Here is a 19,703-nt window from a genome sequence, read left to right on the forward strand (position 1 = left end):
ACGTCGCCTGGGGGAAGGAGGACAAAATGGTGGGCTGTGAAGATCTGTGGCCGTTTCATCTCCGCTTCCCAGAGATGGGAGAGTCAGAGGCAAAGCTTTTGGTTCTCTCCTTCTGGGCAGAAAAACTGGTTTAAAGACCAAGCTGTTCTCTGTTCTAAAAGGGAAGGGAAGGATGCTCAGAATCTCCCTATGCTTTCTTAGCTCCCAGTCAAACCCAGGATGCAACTTGGCCTTTCTAAAGCCATAACATGGGAGACACGCTCAGACCTGAGATTCCCGCCCCTTCTACAAGTGCACTCTCTCTCAGCTCCCAAACCTGATTCCTCCCATACTTGCTCCATGAACAAGTTCTAACTAGATCCTACTTCCCACTCTTGCCTTGAAGAACCAAAGATATTTATGACTGGTGTGAGGAGGACTTCACAGCTAAGAGACTGACCCCTCTGCACTTATGTGGCCTGATTCCTGGGTGGGCTTGCTTCTTCTCCATCCTTCCATGGTCTCCATCAGTAAGATGGCAACAGGACTCCTAGGTGATTCCAACAGGCAGAGTGGAATCAACATGTCTAGGTCTGATACCTCTAGAATGGCAGACCCTGTCTGGCCCTCCTCCAAGATCCAGGCCACCTGAGCAGCCTGGGACAGAGAGCTCAACCCTCTGCTGAGCACAGAGAAGCACAGCAGGCTTTGGGAATGGGCGGGGTATCTGTTTCCTGTCATGGCTCTGATGTGTCACATCCCTGCCAACATTATATGGAGTCAGAAGGTTTTCTTTTTCCTATTTGTGTTTACTTCCATCACTAAAAAAAAAAAATTTGAGAAGCAACAGGGGGCCTGACAGAGGAGGAAAAAAAATTCACACATTCACCTTTGTGAAGAAAGAAACGTGTCCATTCTCGTCTCTTCCCCTGGGGGACTCTTACATTGCAGGGGCTGGCCATTACCTGGACCACCCTCATGGCAGCTGGGAAGGACAACGCTGGTGGCTGGAGTTGCAAAGGAGGAGGTGAACGGGGAGAATGTGGCACGTTTATGGGCAGGTGGGGGAGACAGTTTCAGACATGGAGATCAAGGGAAGGACCAGAGAGGGTGAGACAGTCTACAGCCATCATTTCCCGGACGCCAATGGGAAAGCAAAATAAAATCAGGAACTCTAGACAAATTGTCTTTGCCATCAAGGCCAAGCATTTGACTTAGACATTAATGTGAGGGAAAAATGGATGTGGTATAGAGCCCTCAAAAACAATGACTTCCATGGAGAAGCGTCCTGCTTTTATTCTAGACAGCACCAGTGAGCACCGCTATACTGAGAAACACAGAAAGGTTGAGGGTTGTAATTTTTCTTCGTGGCTAATTAGCTTCTTTTCTTGTTAGTCACTTATGTCTATAGTTTTCAAAATACAGTTTGAACAGAGAAAAATCTGCATTCCTACTGAGTTAATTCTATAATAGCAACTATACTGTACCTCAGGTACATTTTTCTTAAATTCCCGGCGGAGTTCAATTAAATGTTTATGAGAATGTTCACTCTCCTCCTGCCGTGCAGACAGCTCGGAAGCGACGGAATTAAGCTCCTTCTGGAACAATAAAAAAAAAAAAAAAAGAAAAAAAAAGGAGAGAGAGAGGGAGAGAGAAAAGAAAAAGATTTTTTTCCTCCTTTCCTTTTTAATCATCGTACAAAACAGCATTCCAAACAAGTTTCCTTAACTTACAAAAAAGCTGAGAAAAGACAGGATATTGACTCCTGGCACAAATGAATAATTTACGAAACTGGGGATGCAACCGAAAAAAATCCAGGACAGCTTTTTTTGCTTGTCAGAAGTCAGGCCAGATCAATAATCTCCCATAAAGTTGGGTGGAGCTGGTTTTTTTCATTTCTCCCCTACGCCTCTGCCCCACCTCTTAAATTTCCAAGGGAGTGATGGCATAAGCTTGTCAGTAACTGTAGAAAACATCTCCAAACGGTGTCAAAATAGTAAAGTGCGGCATATTGTATGGGCATATTATAGTGTAAGAAAGTGCTGTCGACAGCTTTCATATATCAGAGGTGGGAACTGTTCCAACTATGACTTACACTTAAGGGTTCATAAATACGCCTTTTAAGATATAGATGGCTTTTTAATTTCTGTAGATTTTGGAAAAATGAAGATGCCAATAAGAAGCAAGATGACCTTTTGTGTATCCTGCAGTAAATTATCTAAGGTTCACTTCAAGTATAAGAAATATTTCATTGAAGACTCCTGGATTCAGAAGAAAAGGATTGGAAGCAGCCTTGCCTGCTTATGTGCAATGAAGGTTTCAGACCAGGTTTTTACAGGACGAACCAAGGAGGGGAAAAAAAGAGAGTGAGAGATGGAAGTGGGGGACGCTCCAGCTCACACATGACAGACAATGTCTGCTGGTTGTACATGTATATTTGATCACCCCTCTCGCAGCTTTCTTCACTTTAACAGTGGCGGTTTCACGAGGGGAGAATAATTCACCATGAGTTGTCATGGATTTCATTTGCATAATTCAAGAAATGCTCTGTTTATGTGGTCTGCTGCTTTCTTGCACCATCCCGAGATGGGCTTTTTTTCTGGACGGTAACTAGAGGAGCATTTCTGTATATATCACCCGATTATATCTGCAGCAATCAAGCCCCATAATTTCCTAAATCCAGTGATGCAATAAATTTCTGCAATCAGATTTATTAAAAACACACAAGCAGATGCAAGAGTGTATTTCTAGGGTGAACTCTTTAATCTAACATATGTATGATGAGGCCCGGCACCGTGCTGAAAGACCTCATTTGTCATCGCTAATGCGCATTCATCTTGCACACACAATGAAACACTTTTACTATTAGATAATGAAATAAAAGTACTATTAACCCGCTGCAAATCCTTTTCCCTCTAAGAGACGAAATGCATGGTAATCGTCTTATATCATGTCTGAGAGTCGGTAAATCTGCTCAACAGCAGTTCACCGTAGCACCATAAACCTCGCGCCCATCGAAGGCTGGAGCGCATACCCCAAACCCAGGGTAAGTGTCTCTGCCTATGGAGCCTTTGGGAGAATCGGGGAAGGAATTTCTATTTCTGGAGAAATGTCTAACCTCTTTGGAGAATCATAAGACTAGAAGGGAGGAAAATCGAGGCAAGAAAGTAGCCTTTAAAATAGAGGGCCAAGAGACTTGGAAATGTGGTGCTCTCCAAGGTGCTGATATCAATTCTGTGCCACAGCACTGGGTACACCAACTCCAAGGTGCAGGGGCTTCCAGTCCAAACGTCCCATTGAATTTTTGAGCCAGGTAAGGAACAAGGTGTCATGGGAGAGAAGAGAGAGAAACAGAAACAATTTCTGACAGTCTGCCAAGGTGACAGAGAAAATAAGGAGACTTCTGGTTTATCATCATTTAAAAATAATTGTAGTTTCCAATAAAGAAACCACAATTGACCGTGACCAAAATATCAAGTGACTAGGGAGAGATCTGTGGTAGCAGCAATGGGACTGACCTAAGGCAGACAAAAACCAACTATGTGGGGCAGCCAGGTGGACAGACCCTCACTTGGCAGGAGAGAAGTAACTGGAGTGTCATGGTCAATTTGAGTTGTGGCAGAGTGCTCACAGTTTTTCTTAGTTTTTCTCATCCGTCTTGAAGATAAAGAGGTGATTTTTACATGGCTACAGGACAAACAGAACTGGGACTTGCGTTAACATCACACGGTTTTGAATGATCATATATCTGACACAATGTTCTTATCTCTGGGATACTGCCTCTCCCAGCATCCCAGCAACCTGGTGGGGGCTGAACTTTGACTATTGATTGATTGATTGATTGACTGTGGTACGCGGGCCTCTCACTGTTGTGGCCTCCCCTGTTGCGGAGCACAGGCTCCGGACGCGCAGGCTCAGCGGCCATGGCTCACGGGCCCAGCCGCTCCGCGGCATGTGGGATCTTCCCGGACCGGGGCACGAACCCGTGTCCCCTGCATCGGCAGGCGGACTCTCAACCACTGCGCCACCAGGGAAGCCCGACTCCTTATTTAAAACATCAAATCCAAGTTCCAAAAGGAAATCTCAGAGCAGGTTAAGTCTAACTGTCTGATGTGCTGTACCAGGCAACGATGCCATGCGACTGCACTGGCTCCCTCCATCCTAACCTCTCAGGCTGCTGGTGGGTACAAATCTGTCTGCTGCATCCACACTGTAGACAGAGCAGAGGTGAGACCAGATGGGGGAACATCAGCAGGCTCCCAACCCCAGCCCCACAGAAGCCCAGCTCTTGCCGTCTTTCCTGTTTATCCCTAGAGGAGCAGACAACAGACATCATGACTGATGTCCATGCTCTTCTTACCTCTGCCTTACATCTATACTCATCCTTCAACTCTGAATTCTTGCCACATTTCTATGGCTAGTACACTAACACGTCAACAACAATAATAGTAAATAATCATAACTACCATGTATTGGGTGCTTACACGTACCAGGCACCATGCTAAGCTCCTCATATACATCATCTCATGTGACGAGCACATTAATATGTTTGTAAGGTAATTCAAGCAGGGACTAAGAAACGAATTACAGTCCTAATAATTCAGCTGTGAATTATCTCCTTGGTGGATTATAAAGGCAAAATTGTAATGCCCTGCTCGTCACAGGGTTTCTGCTCCACTTCCCCACTAGCTGGGGGATGTTCAGGGAGCTTGTTTTAAATGTTATAAATGTGTAAAGCATCAAGCACAGCACTAAGTGTTCAAAACATGTTGGCTGATACTAATTTAGATACCCTGAGAGCTCAAGGAACACCCCACTAGATCAGTGATTCTAAGAGTTCAGGATTTCACAGGTCAGTAAAAATCTCACCCCCCCCCGCCCCACCAATAAAAGGATGACAGAGTACTGACAAGTTTTACTCTATCAGGCAAAGACATTAAAAACCACTCCCTCCCACCCTAGAAGACAGGCTATTTGAACATTAACAGAGCAAGACAGCCAATGACAGAATTGACATGCCTTTTAAAATAAACATATTTAAAATAAAAAAGCTCACAGCACTGTATTTATTTTGAAGGAATATAAAAAACTCTCACAAACATAAACCAGCACCAGTCTGAAGCTGAGTTTTAGAAATAAGTGTCTGAACCCCCATGCACATACACAGCTAGCAGGGCCTCTTTGATGATCAAGCAGAACTTGGGATCCTCTCCCACCTGGCCCCCAGCCCCCAGCCCTAGGGGGGCCATGATTAACACAGCTCCAGACTTTGGGCCAGGCCCAGGCAGGGAGAAGACTCATCTGATTAACTGGCCATCAGCAGCAGACAGACAGCCCGGAGCCCGCCGCAGACCATTCAAATAATGATCATCATAAACAGCCCATTTGCAACTAAAAAAGAAATAATTTTAATGAGCTTGAAGCAGATGATAGATGCAGCTGAGGCTCGGGCCAGCGTGCAGAGAGAAAGGAAGCTGGGACTGAGCTGCAGCCAGGGCTAGGAGCAGCAGGAAGAGGCTGGGGCAGGGAAGAAGAGCTCTTCTGATGGGACCTACAGCCCCACTGCTTGCCCACGGGAAATGCCCACTGCCCGGAGAGTGGCCCTAGCTCTGAGAGCGTCTGCCATCAGCTTGCTGGGCAACCTTGGAACTTCCAAGGCACTCACAGTCTCAGAACATATAAGCCAGAAGGAACTTTCAAGGTTGTCCAGTCCATCACTCTCTGAACTTCAACCATTCATACTACCCCTCTGCATGTATTTTGCCATATTGATATTCCACATGAATTACTATTTCCATGATATTTACCTTCAAACTGACTCTTCTTCCTTTTTGTATAATTTTAAGTTCAATTTTTTTTTTTTTTTTTTTTTTTGCGGTACGCGGGCCTCTCACTGTTGTGGCCTTTCCTGTTGCGGAGCACAGGCTCCAGACGCACAGGCTCAGTGGCCATGGCTCACAGGCCCAGACTGGATCTTCCCAGACCGGGGCACGAACCCGTGTCCCCTGCATTGGCAGGCGAACTCTCAACCACTGAGCCACCAGGGAAGCCCTTAAGTTCAATTTTAAGCTCAAACTTTTACACCCTTATAACCATTGCCCAGGTAGATACACAGAATATTCACACTCCTAGCACCTTGGAAGGTTCCCTTGTGCCCTCTCCTAGTTAGTACCCCCTTAAAGGTAACTATCATTCTGACCCTAGCATCTAGATAAATTTTGCCTGTTCTTGACCTTTACATAACAACCCCTTCTCTTTTTAACCTAAATAAGTACATTTGAAAAGGAACTTCTTTTTATCGCTAGAGGACACTATGCCATAAACAGAAGGTAGTCTTTAAAATAAAAGTACAATGAAAACAAAGCATTGCTGTTTGTCTTTGTTATAAAAGGAGACTGGCAAGTGCTGGAGAGGTGTTAAAGGTAGAGACTTTCTTCTTGTTCCCATGAGAAGGAATGAATGACCACTGAGAAGGGATAACTGATCCTCCTGACACAGGTCAATCCCTTCTAATGTCAGGTCTACTTACAGTCATCTCACGTCCTAACAGTGGGGGTATGTATGTCCCACACTTTAGCTAACACTAACTGAATCTGAGTCTCCCATTTTAGAGATGAGAAAACTAAGGCAAAAACAGCTTAGGCGACCTGCCCAAGCCACACATCTGGTTAAGAGGCTGGATTTCCTCAGAGGGAAGGTAGCTCTTGGGTGGGGAAGGAAGAATGTTGGTTATCTATGGGGAGAGCAAGTTGAACATTCTCAGTTCAACTGTATTTCCTCAACCAGGAAGGATTGGGAATTGTACAAGAATACTTAGTTTTAAAAGAAATTTAACACATGATGTTGACCTGAAGTGTCAATGATGTACAAAACTTTGAGCTAGCTGCTATGTTCTTAGAGGGGAAATACACATCTGAATTGTGCATATGCATGTCAATTCCCCCAGCATGTGCTCACACTCTTCTCAGCTCCAAAGACACCCTCACACTCAGACACATCCCCCTAATACCACTTCTGAGAAGAGACCTTCTGAAAACGCTGCAGTGATTGCTGGGGATTAGGAGTTAAGGAAGCAAGGACCTCAGGTGTTCCCATATTTTGAAGGGGTTTCATGAAAGGAAAGAAACTTCCTCAACATGTCCCTCCTCTGCTCAAAACCCACCTCTGGCTCTCCACTGCTCTAGGACAATCGCCATACTTCCTATCTAGGTGTCACTGGGCCCCTTCCATCTTCCCAACCTTTGTTCCCAACCTTGTTCCGAACATCTTTGTTTCCTTCCCAACCAACCTTCCTGCCTTGCAGGAATCCAAAGGCAACAGGGTCTCCCAACTCCATGGCTCAACAGACTTCATTCCTTCAGCTCAGATGATCTCATTCTGTCTCTGCAGCTGATCTTACTCATCCCTTGTGCCTCGGCTTAAATGTCCCCTCTTCCAGGAAGGATTCCTGAACCCTCCCCTCCAAGTCTGGGCATCTCCTTTGTGTCCCTGTTATCCCCTTCTGATATTTGCCACCAGATGTTGTCTTTTCAAAGGCCTAGAACTTTTTTGCCAAATGAAACCTTACACAGACATTCCTTACAGAAAACAATAGCTCGTGGCTAACATTTATGCCATACACACACACACACACACACACACACATGCTAGTATTTATGGAATGTGCTAAGCACTTTATGTATATTATCTCCTGTACGGATATATGGATGAAGTGGCAGCTGAGATTCCAGGCCAGGTCTAGAAAACAAGGATGACCAGTGATTATGACTTTCAATACAGTCACCAACTCCCCCCAACACAAACCTGGAAGTCTGCTTTCTCTTTGCAGGGAGATGCAACTAGAGATGTTGTACATTCAGCCATCCATGATCTCCAGTGTGCTAGGCATTAGATAAAGGGAATCAGATACAGTCTATATCCTCTAAGAGCTCAGAAACCAAATAAGACAAGTTAGGGCATAAATAATTCTGGTAAAAGGGACAAAGGCCATCGCATTAAGACATCACCTCCAGAGCAGACTTGGAGAAGAGTGAAACCCTAACATATGCCCTGAATTGCCTTTGCATGGGTATGGAAACTGATGGGGCAAGGGAGAGATAAGAGTTTTACCTACTTCTACTAATTAAATCACTGTGTGGTTCCCAACTTGGGCAGGGGTTGCCAGTACCTAGTAAGTTACCCAGGCTGGAAGCTCTTTATCCAACATCCATCCAATCACCCAACCAACCATCCATTTTCCACTCATCCATCCATCCATTTATCTAACAGATCATCTATCTTCCAACTGATCATCCAACAACCATCTATCCAATCACTCACACTCAACCAGTCATCAATCCATCATCCATCCATCTAATCACCCATCCTCCCATCCCCATCTAATCATCCATCCAACTAACTACTGAGCCCCAAATCTGTGCTAGTTACAGTGTTAGGTACTGGTACACAGAAACTAACCAACACAGCCCCTGTCCTTGAGGAGTTCACAGTGCAGTGGAGGAGACACACAGGCCAATTCCAACACCGTGTGCCGAAGTACAACATGAAAAGTATGAATAAAGTATCATGGGAACACAGAGAGCAAGGTGACTTGCTGTGACTGGGGTAAAGAGTCACCAAGGTGGGAACGTTTGACCTGGGGTCAGGGGATGAGCTGGTTAAGAAAGCTAAGCATCCCACACAGAGGAAACGGGATTATTGTGATAGCCCCCTACCTGGCCTCTCTGTTCCTGCCTTTAGTTTTCTTCTTAACATGTATCACTATCAAACACACTATATATTTTATTTACTAGAATGAAAACTCCACAATAGCAAGACAGAGATTTTGGTCCTTTCCTCCTTATGCTCAGTGCCTAGAACAGTTCCTGTTACATAGTAGGCACTTTAGAAATGTTTGTTGGTCAAATAAATGAATGAATAAATGCTATGTGTCAGAAACCCTGAAAAAGCCTGATTTGTCTGGGGAACAATGACCATGTTCAGGGATCACAGACCTATGTCAAAATTCCGGCTCTGAACCCTCACTAGCAGTGTGACCTTGGACAACATACTCAACCTTAGTTTCTGTGTCTGTAAAATGGCGATAAAAATTTGTGCCCAAAGTGTTACTGAGGAAACCCTTGAGAACCAGATTGTAAGTAGGTAAAGTGTTTGGCACAGTGTCTAGGATCTTCATTGCTCATATTCCCTCCAATGGAATGTCAGTCCCTCATGCGTGGGGACCATGCCCGTCTTGCTCACAGCTGTAGCCACAGGTTCTAGCTAAATGCCAGATGCATAAAGGCACTCAAAAAACACCTGTGAATGAATGACTGTTAGTAGATATAAGCATGAGGAGTCCTTTGTGGCAGGAGCAAGATGGGGCCCTCTTGCTGTTTGGGGGGGCCAAACAACCCATTCTGTATCTCAGGTCCATGGAGCCATTCGGGGCTTTGCCATCAGAGCCCCAGGCAAACACCGAGGAGGAGGGTTTCTGGGGATGCAGTGGACCATGATGGGAGTGTCGCCTTCAGAGTGGCCTCAGAGGCTGGCTCTAGGAGGGGGCCGGGAGATGACCTGGGACGAAGGGCACATGCTGGCCTGCCATGAACAAGGAGAGAAGACGGATGGCTCTGCAGCCCGCTGAGATGGATAACTGAGCCTTGGCCGAGAGACAGACCGGGTTACCAGAGCCATCCATCACTCCCGGCACCGTATGTAAATTTCAGATGCCAAGATGTAGGGCAAATTATCCGAGGGCCCCGGCAAGGGGCGGTGCCTATGAGAAACAGTTCTCAGCCAAGCTGGCTTTATTGAATTCCATCATCTGGGCCAGGATGATAGTTCACACTTGGGTCACAGAGCCCGTTGGGAGGACTGTGTCCAAACCGTGAGGCCCGGGTGTGTGGGCGAGGCTGCCAACAACTTCTTAGCAGACTCCCAGCGCAGTGATAACAATAATATAATAACTGTCCCATAGAGGGCTTACTAGGTCCATGTTAACTGGCATACAAAAGTTCATTTTATTTTCCCAACAGTGTTTGGCATGCAGTGGATTCTCTAGAAACATCTACTGAGGGAGCAAATGAATGGTCCTATGATGCAGGTGCCATTTTACACAGGGTACCTGCAGAGAAACAAAGCCACTTGCCAAGGTCACACTTTATTCTGCATTCTTTCCTCCGGCTGCTCATGGGGCTTCCTTTCCCTTACCTGTTTGTCCCAGACAAGGACTCATGTGGCCTGAAGATCAGGAGCGTGGCTGGGCCTTATCAGTCTGTCTGTCCATCTCTTTGTCTATCTGTCCATCCATCCATCCATCCAGTCACTCACTCATTTACTCAACTATAATTTAAGTGCCTACAATGTGGCCCAGAACAAGTCAGACCCAAGTCCTGCCCTCACACAGTGTTTGGTCATGGAAGGCACATAGACAATTAAAATTGTGGTCCACAAAAAAAAAAATAAAAAAAAAATTGTGGTCCACAAGGCCTTCCTAGCAGCTCCCAAAGTTCTGGCTTCCAGAAAATCCAGTGGCAATTTGCTTTTAGCTGGAGGCAGGCCAAGAGCCCACATTTGGCAGGCAGAGCGGGTTTGAGTCTAGACGTTCTTATTTACTGGCTCTGTGAGTCTGGGCAGACCCCTGACCTCTCTGCATCTAGGATTTACTGCTGTAACATGAAGTCATGGCATGCCTTGTCTCTTAGGGGTGCAGGCAGGATGAGAGGCCTGTGGCTGGCAGGGGGTCCAGGGTGCAGGAGGTGCTTGGGTGCTCAGGGGCTAGGGCTGGCTATTGAGGTGGGACCATTGCCAGCCCTGAGCCCCGAGAGGGCAGCAACCTTCCCTGCCCTGGTACTAGGCTGAGGCCCAGGGTTGCAGTGGGGACATTTGTCTCATCAGCAAATACTGTCAGCTTGATCCAACCATTTCTCATCCTCTCTACTGCTGCCACCTGGGTGACCACAGGAGCCTCCTCACTGGTCTCCGCACTGCTGCCCTCACCCTCCTACAGTCCCTTCCCCACCCGACAGCCACCAGGATACTGTTAAACCCAAGTCACACCCTGTCCCTCCTCTACTCAAAACCCTTCCACAGCTCCCACCTGACTCTGCATCAAGGCCAAAGTGCTCACCTCGATGTCAAGGTCCCACGTGACTTACTTCTGTCCTCACATCCTTCTACTCCCTCCTCACTCACTCTCCTCCAGCCACACAGGACCTTTGCTAGCTCTTGAACACATCAAGGACATTCCTACCACAGGGCCTTTGTATTGGCTGTTCCCTCTGCCTGAAATGCTGGGTTTTGGTTTTTGTTTCTGTTTTTATTCCACATGGGTCTTTTCCTTTCCTCCTCCAGGTCTCGGCTCTTACACTACCTTCTCACAAAAGCCTGTCCTACCATCGTATTTAAAATAGCAAGCACCTCCTCCCTACCTCACCCATTCTTCTCTCTCTGCTTATTTCTCTAAATGGCACTTGTCATCAACACATGTATGTGGTTACTGCTCTATTTATTTATTGTCCATTTCCACTAGCCACCCTCCTTTAATGTCAGCTCCAGAAGGACATGGGCTTTGTTTGTTTGGGCCACTGTTGTATCCCTGATGCTTGGTACACAGTAGGTGCCAACACTTGTTGATTGAATGAATGTATGACTAAAGGAACAAATGAAAGACGTGCTGGCCAATCCCGGCACCAAACCTCCCCACCCCGCCACACTTGCACCTCTACCTCCAAGGCACCCCCCACCCCAAGCATCAGCCAGGAAAACAAGCCAGTTCCTGCTGCAGATGGGACCTGGAGGTGGCTGTCCTTGAGAGAGGATGCCAATCAAACACCTAATTATCTTGCCACGAACCCGGGAGCCACATCTGATCACTTCCTCCTGCCCTTGATTGCTGCTTTATATTCCGGAGTTCTCAGATGTAAAACCTTGAGGCACCAGGAAAATAGAGTAGCCCCGCCCCCACTCTGGTGGGTGTCAGATGAGGGGCCAGGGACCCCACGTACCACCTCTTAGGGCTAATACATCTGGTCCAGCTGGGTGAGCTGGCTGGGCAGCTCCTCTCTATGCTCTTCCCTCTCCTCTGTTGAAAAAGGGGGAGGGGGTCACATCAAGGAATCACTCGTTCACTCATTTCAGTGTTTATTGAGCACCTACTCTGTGCCAGGCACTTGTTAGGGGCCACAGTGGTGGTTACTCATCATATCACAGGAGCTAAGGGCTTGCTATGTGGTGTCAACTTTTCATGCCTTGGCTCAGCTCCTCTCCTAACCCCTTCTGCAGATGGGGAAACCCAGTCTGAGAGAGATGATACCACTCACCCTAGATAACCGTCGGGCAAAAGCAGAGCAGGGCCTTGAATCCTGATCCCCTCTTCTCCAAACCATGGCACCAACGCTGAAGTCTGTGCCATTTTAACATCTTTTTCAAATTCATTTCTCTGAGTATCCTCTTTTTTAGGGTGGGGGAGGAGACTGGGTGTTGCAAGAAGCTCTGTGGAAACCTCAGAAAGCTGTGGAAAAATTTACTGGCGTACAGGGCTAAGGCACACAATCCAGGTGGGGAAGGAAGCGCCTGCTCGGTGTTAGGTGGGGGTCTAGGAGCATCGTGGACCTCAGTGGTGGGAGACAACGGTCACACAAGTGCTCATACGGTGTCCTGGGGAAAGCACACAGGGAGAGAGCTGCAGCTAACAAAAGAATATGGGCACCGGGCACCTGGGGGAAGGCATCGGAGGAGGAAGGACCCATGGGCAAGGGCGTGGAGGATGGAAAACCCGGGCTGTGCTGGGGAGTGGCTGACCACCTAGATGCGTATTAGGGACTCATGGGGATTGGGGTTGGAAAGCCATGAGGCCAAGGCAAGAAGGAACTGGGAGCCACAGAGGACAGTTGAGCAGAAGAGGGGCACTTGCTTCAGGCAGCTCTGGGAAGCCTCACAGGCAGAGAAAGGTGAGGGCAACAGGCAGAAGAGAGAGGTGATGGATTTTAGGGACCCAATGGAAAGGAATTCATGCCATTTGGCAACTGGGAGGATCAGCCAGAGGAGGCTGAGGGCAAGAGGGAGAGAGAAGGCCCTCAAATGAGGGGCAGCTGGGCACACGAAGGAGGGCTTCACACCAGGAGTCCTTGGGCCCTCCATCGCTTGTCTCCTAATTTGCTGTTGACTTTGGCAAGTGACAGACCTCCCACTGCCCACTGTTTTATTGGTTAAATGAGGCCCAGGATGTCTGAGGGGGTACTGAGAGGACCTAAAGAAATTTGTAGATACAATTTCTCCCTAAACAAATGGGAGGAATTAGTGTTTAATAAATGCTCTGGGGAGTCTAGTTTATAAGTATGAAGACAAATATTTTTTAAAGAAAAATATTTTGTAGGGGTGACAAGGAGGAAAAGGGAGCCAGAGTTCAAACTAAATGCCCCCCATTTCTGCTGTTGTTCCTAACCTGCAGGGGTAACTCCTTTAAAGCCAGTCCTAATTTGGCTGCGACTCACATGCCTCGACTCTTCTTTTTAGGGTTAGAAGACATTTGCTTGAGTGACACCATCTCCAGGAGGGAGTCCCAGATTGAATAAGGGATGCCCAGGCAGGGTCACCTGAGGGTCCCTATGAGCCTCCTACTAATCAGACAACCCCATGACTGAGTCCCTTGTCCCAGCGTGTCCCCAACACCTTGATAAAAAGTCTAATCCAGGGTGCGGGTCTTATTTCACGTCAAGCTATATAAGGTCCTCGATATACAATTCTTCCACTTCCAGTGAAAGGGAGGGAAGGGATGGGGGAGAGGAAGAGGAAAGACTACATTTTATTTTTGAATCAACATCCCTTTTTATCTACCTGTATTTTATTAAAATGTTTATCATCCACATAATGTGAAGTTCTCATGAAGCCAACTTCAATTACCTGAAACTGCACCCAGGACCCCTGACTGCCTTCTTGGCACAGTAAATAAAGTGATGGACAGGAATGCTACATGGCCAGGCACTGACCCAACCAGGAAAGTTCAGGGACAAGACATTAATCCTTTCTGCAAAAGGGGGACTTCCCTGGTGGTCCAGTGGTTGAGAATCCACCTGCCAATGCAGGGAACATGGGTCCGAGTCCTGGTCCAGGAAGATCCTACATGCCGCGCAGCAACTAAGCCTGCGCGCCACAACTACTGAGCCTGTGCTCTAGAGTCCATGAGCCACAACTACTGAGCCTGTGCGCCACAACTACTGAAGTCCGCGCCTAGAGCCCATGCTCCGCAACAAGAGAAGCCACCACATTGAGAAGCCCGCGCACTGCACCGAAGACCCAAGGCAGTCAAAAATAAAAAAATAAATTATAAAAAATATTATAAAAAAAAAATTTTAAGAAGGGGGTGTCCTTTCCTCTCCCCCAAACCACAAAAGGCCATGTCCCAAAACAACACAGATGAGACCTTTCTCTCCAAATGCTCTCTCCCCAGACCCAGGGAGACTTTCATCTCTGTATTTGGAGGCATAACAGAATTTCCCCCTATCTACAGACACACAGAGAGTCTGTACAGAACTGAATTCTTACTGTACTTATTGACTAAGAGAAAACTCGAGAATGACAGACTGGCTTATCCTAGACCAGGGACTTTCTTTCTCCAGGGCCTAAAGAGGCCCAGGACACAGGATACTCATATTCCCAGCATTGGGCCTAGATGAAGACTTAGGAATGCGGGCTGGGTTCGAATCCTGATCCTGCCACTCTCTAGCTGGGAGATCCTAATGCCTGAGCCTCAATTTCCTGATCTGAAAAAGGGGTATGATGCTTGTGAGCATCATCTCAGCTAGAGATGGGGGTTGGACACCAAGCTGAGCTACCTAGAAGAAGTACCGAGGAACAGTGCAGATCACTGGGATGGTAGCAGCTCTGCAGTCGTGCGTTCAAATCTTCCCTGTTACACTTGCTAGCCCTGATCTGGCCACGTCACTGCACTTCTCTGGGCCTCAGTTTCCCCACCTGCAGCATGAGGATAATAATAATACTAAATGAATCTCAGGCACGTCTCACTCTTCAATATCTCTAACTGTCCAGAAATAATAACCGCCCCTGCCTCCGCCTTCGTCCAAGCTGCCATCGTCCCTCGCCTGGACTATTTCCGGGGCCTCTTTCCTTCCCTCCCAGCTCCCGCCCTTACCTGCTACAGTCCAATTTCCAGGCAGCTGCTGGAGTGTGCTGTTCAAAACGTGAATCAGCTCTTGCCTCTCCCTGGCTTGAAAATCTTCCATGATTTATTTGCCATGGGCTTAGAGTGGAATCCAGACTCCCCCGCACTGGGGTCTACAGGGTGTGGCCACTGCTCAAGGTTCCAGTTTTATGTGGGCTGACATCTCTCCTCAACTCAATGCACTCCAGCCACTCTGATGGCTTCTATCCTCCAGCATGCCAGCATCTCTCCCACCACTCAGGGCATTTGCCTGGGCAGTTCCCTTTATCTGTCATGCCTTCCCATCCCCCTAACTCTGGCACCTCCTTAGTGGGGTCCTCCCTGCCCTCACCCCAAACTCTAAAGTAGATCCATCCCCTCCCTGCTCCTTTCTCACAGAGCATTCACCAGCATTTGCAAAGACAAACTAAAACTAAAAGCTCCAGGAGGGCAGGACTTGTGTCTCTTTTGTTCTCTGTATTTCCAGCACCTGGGCCTATGCCTGGTATAGAGGGAAGCTTAATAGACATTTTTTGAATGAGTATTCACTTCACTGAGTTTCTCTGCACATCAAATGAATATAATGAATATGAAGAGACTCTGATAGCCAGAAATGCTTCGCACAAATAAAACAAAAATAACAATTCCTTAAGAATGGAAATATCTTACTTTGGGGCTTAGAGGCAGGAAAGAAAGAGTGAGAATAAGGAGGAAAGAGAAGAGAAAAGCAAGAATGGGAGAAAATTCAGGATTAATGAGGTGGAACTAGTGTGTTCCCCCCACCCCCAAAGGCCATTTGGGGTGTTCTCCCACCACCCCGGGAGATGCACTGACGCCTGACATGTTAGCACATCCTGATATTTTAGGGGCTGGGAGAATTACTTGGATGAAAAGTCATTCACATTTTAAAGCTGTATTTTCACTGTGTAAACCGCAGCAGTGGGGTCCCTTCAGGCAGATCGGCTCAGGGCGGGTGGTGGGAGGTGGGTCGGCCTGGCTGACCCCGCCAGCGCTCATCCATTCCACACCCGCCTCTGGAGACCGCAGAGCAGCCCGTGCTGCAGCATGTTCCTGTTGAGATGAAGCACTTGTTCGAGGAGGGGGAAGCCATCTCTGCCCTCACACAAAACAGGTCACTGCTGACACTGAACCCGATGTTGTTTTCACACCACACTTTCTAAAGGAGAGTGTCTGTTGTTCTTTCCGGGAAACCTCACGTTGCTTACATCCTGCTCATCAGCATGCCGATGGCATTCACTGCTTCATTCATTCATCAAACATGCATTTGAGTGCCTACTCTGTGCCAGACACTGTTCCAGTCGCTGAAGATCTAGCAGTGGCGGCAGTAGACAAGGTCACTGTCCGTGTGGTACTGACAGTCCAGCACCTTATCTTTCACGGACGAAGGTGTGGAGTCAGGGTTTACATGGCATTTATACAGCCCTGGGGACTGGACAGAATAACAACAACAATAAAGATAACAATAAAGGAAGGAGATACTTTGTTGCCCATACTAAGAGGCAGACACCATGCTAGGGGATTTATGATCATTCTTCTCTGAGCCTTACAAGAGTCCTTCAAGAGTCATGTTACCACTCCATTGTTTTGGTTGAGGAAAACAGGCTCTGAGAGGACAGGTCACCTGTCCTAGGTCACAGACACAGTAAGTGACAGGGCTGGGATTTGAACCTGGGCACTCCTGGCTCCAGAGCCCATCCACGCTCTTCTCCTGACCCTATAGTGTACCTCGACATAAATCCACAGCACAACTTCTGGAGCTTCCCTCTCGGCCCTGAGACACTATGTACTATCTAGGTGCAATATTCCAGGACACATGCAGCCCTGAAGCCCTAGCTTATCCCAGCCAGGTAGGAATAAAAGAGTTGAACTCTGATCAATCCTTGGAAAGGTTCACTGAGGACCTAGAACATACTGAGCAGTGATCTTGAACTTCCAAGTACTGCACTGTCCAATGTGGTAGTCACTTGCCTTGTGAGGTTCTTTAAATTTAGTACATCTAAATGAATTTAAATGAAATACAATTACCAATTCAGTTCCTCAGTCTCACGAGCCATATTTTGAGTGCTCAACAGCCGCAGGTGCTAGGGGCTACCATATTGGACAGTTCAGATATACATCGTTTACATTATCATAGAACGTTCTATTGGACAGCACTAACTTTAGAACATCTAAGATGTGCGGTTTTGTCTCATGAGTCCATGCCCCCACCTGCCATTCATCTCTTCAAGCTCCAACGGCTCCCAGAATTCGCAGTCCAAACCCTGATTGAAACTCAGGACCCAAAATGCATACTCAGATCTCCGGAAGACATGACTAAATGCTGGCAAGGACGTGGAGCAGTTGGCGCCCCCACACACTGCGGGTGGGAATGTAAAATGGTAGTCACTTTGGAAGACACTTCGGCAGTTTCTTAAAAAGTTAAACATAAGTTTGCTTTACAACCCAGCAATTCCACTCCTCTACCCAAGAGACTTGAAAGTGTATGTTCACACAAAGACTTGTGCATGCGTGCTCAAGTCAAACAAAAAGAGGAAACAGCCAAAAAGAGGAAACAATCTATATGTCCGTCAACTGGTGAATGGATAAGCAAAATGTGGTCCATCTATACAATGGAATATTATTTACCAATAAAAAAGAGCAAAATACTCATACCTGTTACAACATGGATGAGCCTTAGAAACATAATACTAAATGAAAGACGTCAACACAAAGACCACATACTGTATGATCCCATTTATATGAAATGACCAGAAAAGGCAAATCTATAGATATAGAAAGGAGATTCATGAAGTCCTGGGGCTAGGAGTGCAATCAGAAAGATCTTTTTGGGGTGATGGAAATGTTCTAAATTTGGACTGTGGTGATAGTTGCACAGCCCCATAAATACTAAAAATCACAGTTGGGTACACGTATAATAGGTAAATTCTATTGTACATAAATTATACCTCAATAAAGCTGTTTTAAAAAAAGTGAAAAGAAATCAGGAGGTGGGGAAAGCTATGTTCAGCTGTCTTGTAAAATCTTAAAGCTCACGCTAACTTTCCTTTCAGAGCCCTCTTCATCTTTGCATTGGACCATCATGACAATAAGGAACATTTATGGACAAGTCACTGGGTATCAGGTTCTGTGATCAGCATTTTACCTAAAGTGGTTATGAGTATCCCCATATTACGAATGGCAAACCTGAGAGCTCAGAGAAGGTACTTCCCTGGCTTAAGGATACAGCATGGTGAAACCAGGCTTCGAACCTGGGTCTTTCTGTCCTGCCTCTCGCAGTCCACAGGACGCTGCATCCAATTCTCCCAGTGATGCTGGAGGGAGCTCAGAAGAACAGACTCCATGCTGTGCCCTTGAAACCTCAAGCTGGTGGCTGGTGCCTGTTCCTTGTGCCACCTGACACTCCGTTGGCCAGGACCCATGGTCAGTTTTATTTGATTTCTATTCTAAAGCACTGTTTTGTGTGTTTCTTTTTTTCCCCTAGGGGTTTATAAACTCTGTCTTTTCTCTATCAGGCTGAAACTTAGAATACAGGTTGTCAGCCAACATGCCAGGCATTTTTCTAAAAATAACCCAAATTGGTTAAGCCATTTTTAAGCGATAGAACAGTCAGGGGAAGGAAAAAAAGTTGCTGGGCAGGAGGAGGGAGGAATTTTAAAGGTGGTCTCAGATGCTTTTTTTGAACAGCTTTAAACTAAACGTCTTGTCTGATTGAGACGGATGTGGACCGGTGACCGCAGCTACAGACCATGGGACAGAATGTGGTTTCCTCTGGTGCCTCAGGCCTCAGATTGGCTGCTCAGGGTGGGCATTTCCCTGTGTGTGGGTCACCAGAACATCTCATGTAGAGGGATGAAGAGGAAAGGACAGAAGGGGTGAAGGGAGAGGGAGAACAGTAGAGAACAAGACTTTCTTTAGGAATTGGGGGGAAAGGGGAAGGGGGGACCCAAAGGGCAGACATACCAAGGGTGGAGTTTGCTGTGCTCTCTGTAGCAGGACCACTAGGTGTTGAGGGTCTTCTCAAAATGGACCTGCCCCATTAAGTCAAACTCACCTGAACGCACGTTCATTCAATGTGCTTCAAGCACCTACATCAGGAAAGAGGCTGACCTGTTCCCAGCAGACTTCACAGGGCTTACAGGTGCAGGCCGGGGTGACATCAAGAAATGAAGGGCTGGGGGGGCATAACAAATGGGAAACAAGTGTCCCAGAGAAAGGGGGCAGCTATACTCAGCTCTGGCTGATTGGTGCCACAGAGGATTGTGGGCTCAGTGGGTCGGAGGGTTTGGTTCTACAGAAAAGCCCAAATCCAGATTTTTAATTTGAAAATCTCCTGATTTTTAATTGTTGGCAACAAATTCAGAAAAAAATTTAACAACACACTCTGTGCCAAACAAAACAGATTTACTGGGGGATTTGGACCCTGGCCTGCCAGTTTGCAAACTCCAGTCTAGCCTGTTAATTACCAGGGATGAAGAGAATAATAATAACAACGATGGCTTACATCTACAGTGCACTTATGACGAGCCTGGCCCCGTGCTAAAACAACACTGTGAGGCGGGTG

The 19,703-nt window shown here is 46.9% G+C and overlaps 1 protein-coding gene across 9 annotated transcripts in view; it reads right to left on the bottom strand.

Annotated features, from left to right (window-relative positions):
• CUX2 (cut like homeobox 2) overlaps nucleotides 1-19,703 on the bottom strand; it is a 261,518-nt gene that overhangs the window by 106,049 nt on the left and 135,766 nt on the right. For all 9 annotated transcript variants that reach the window (XM_067700853.1, XM_067700851.1, XM_067700852.1 and 6 more), the window contains exon 2: nucleotides 1,467-1,577. In XM_067700853.1, coding sequence (XP_067556954.1) covers nucleotides 1,467-1,577 — 111 coding nt within the window. The remainder of the gene's footprint in view (nucleotides 1-1,466; nucleotides 1,578-19,703) is intronic.

The sequence above is a fragment of the Pseudorca crassidens genome, chromosome 12 (assembly GCF_039906515.1).
Source record: "Pseudorca crassidens isolate mPseCra1 chromosome 12, mPseCra1.hap1, whole genome shotgun sequence".
NCBI classification, from domain to species: Eukaryota; Metazoa; Chordata; class Mammalia; order Artiodactyla; family Delphinidae; genus Pseudorca; species Pseudorca crassidens.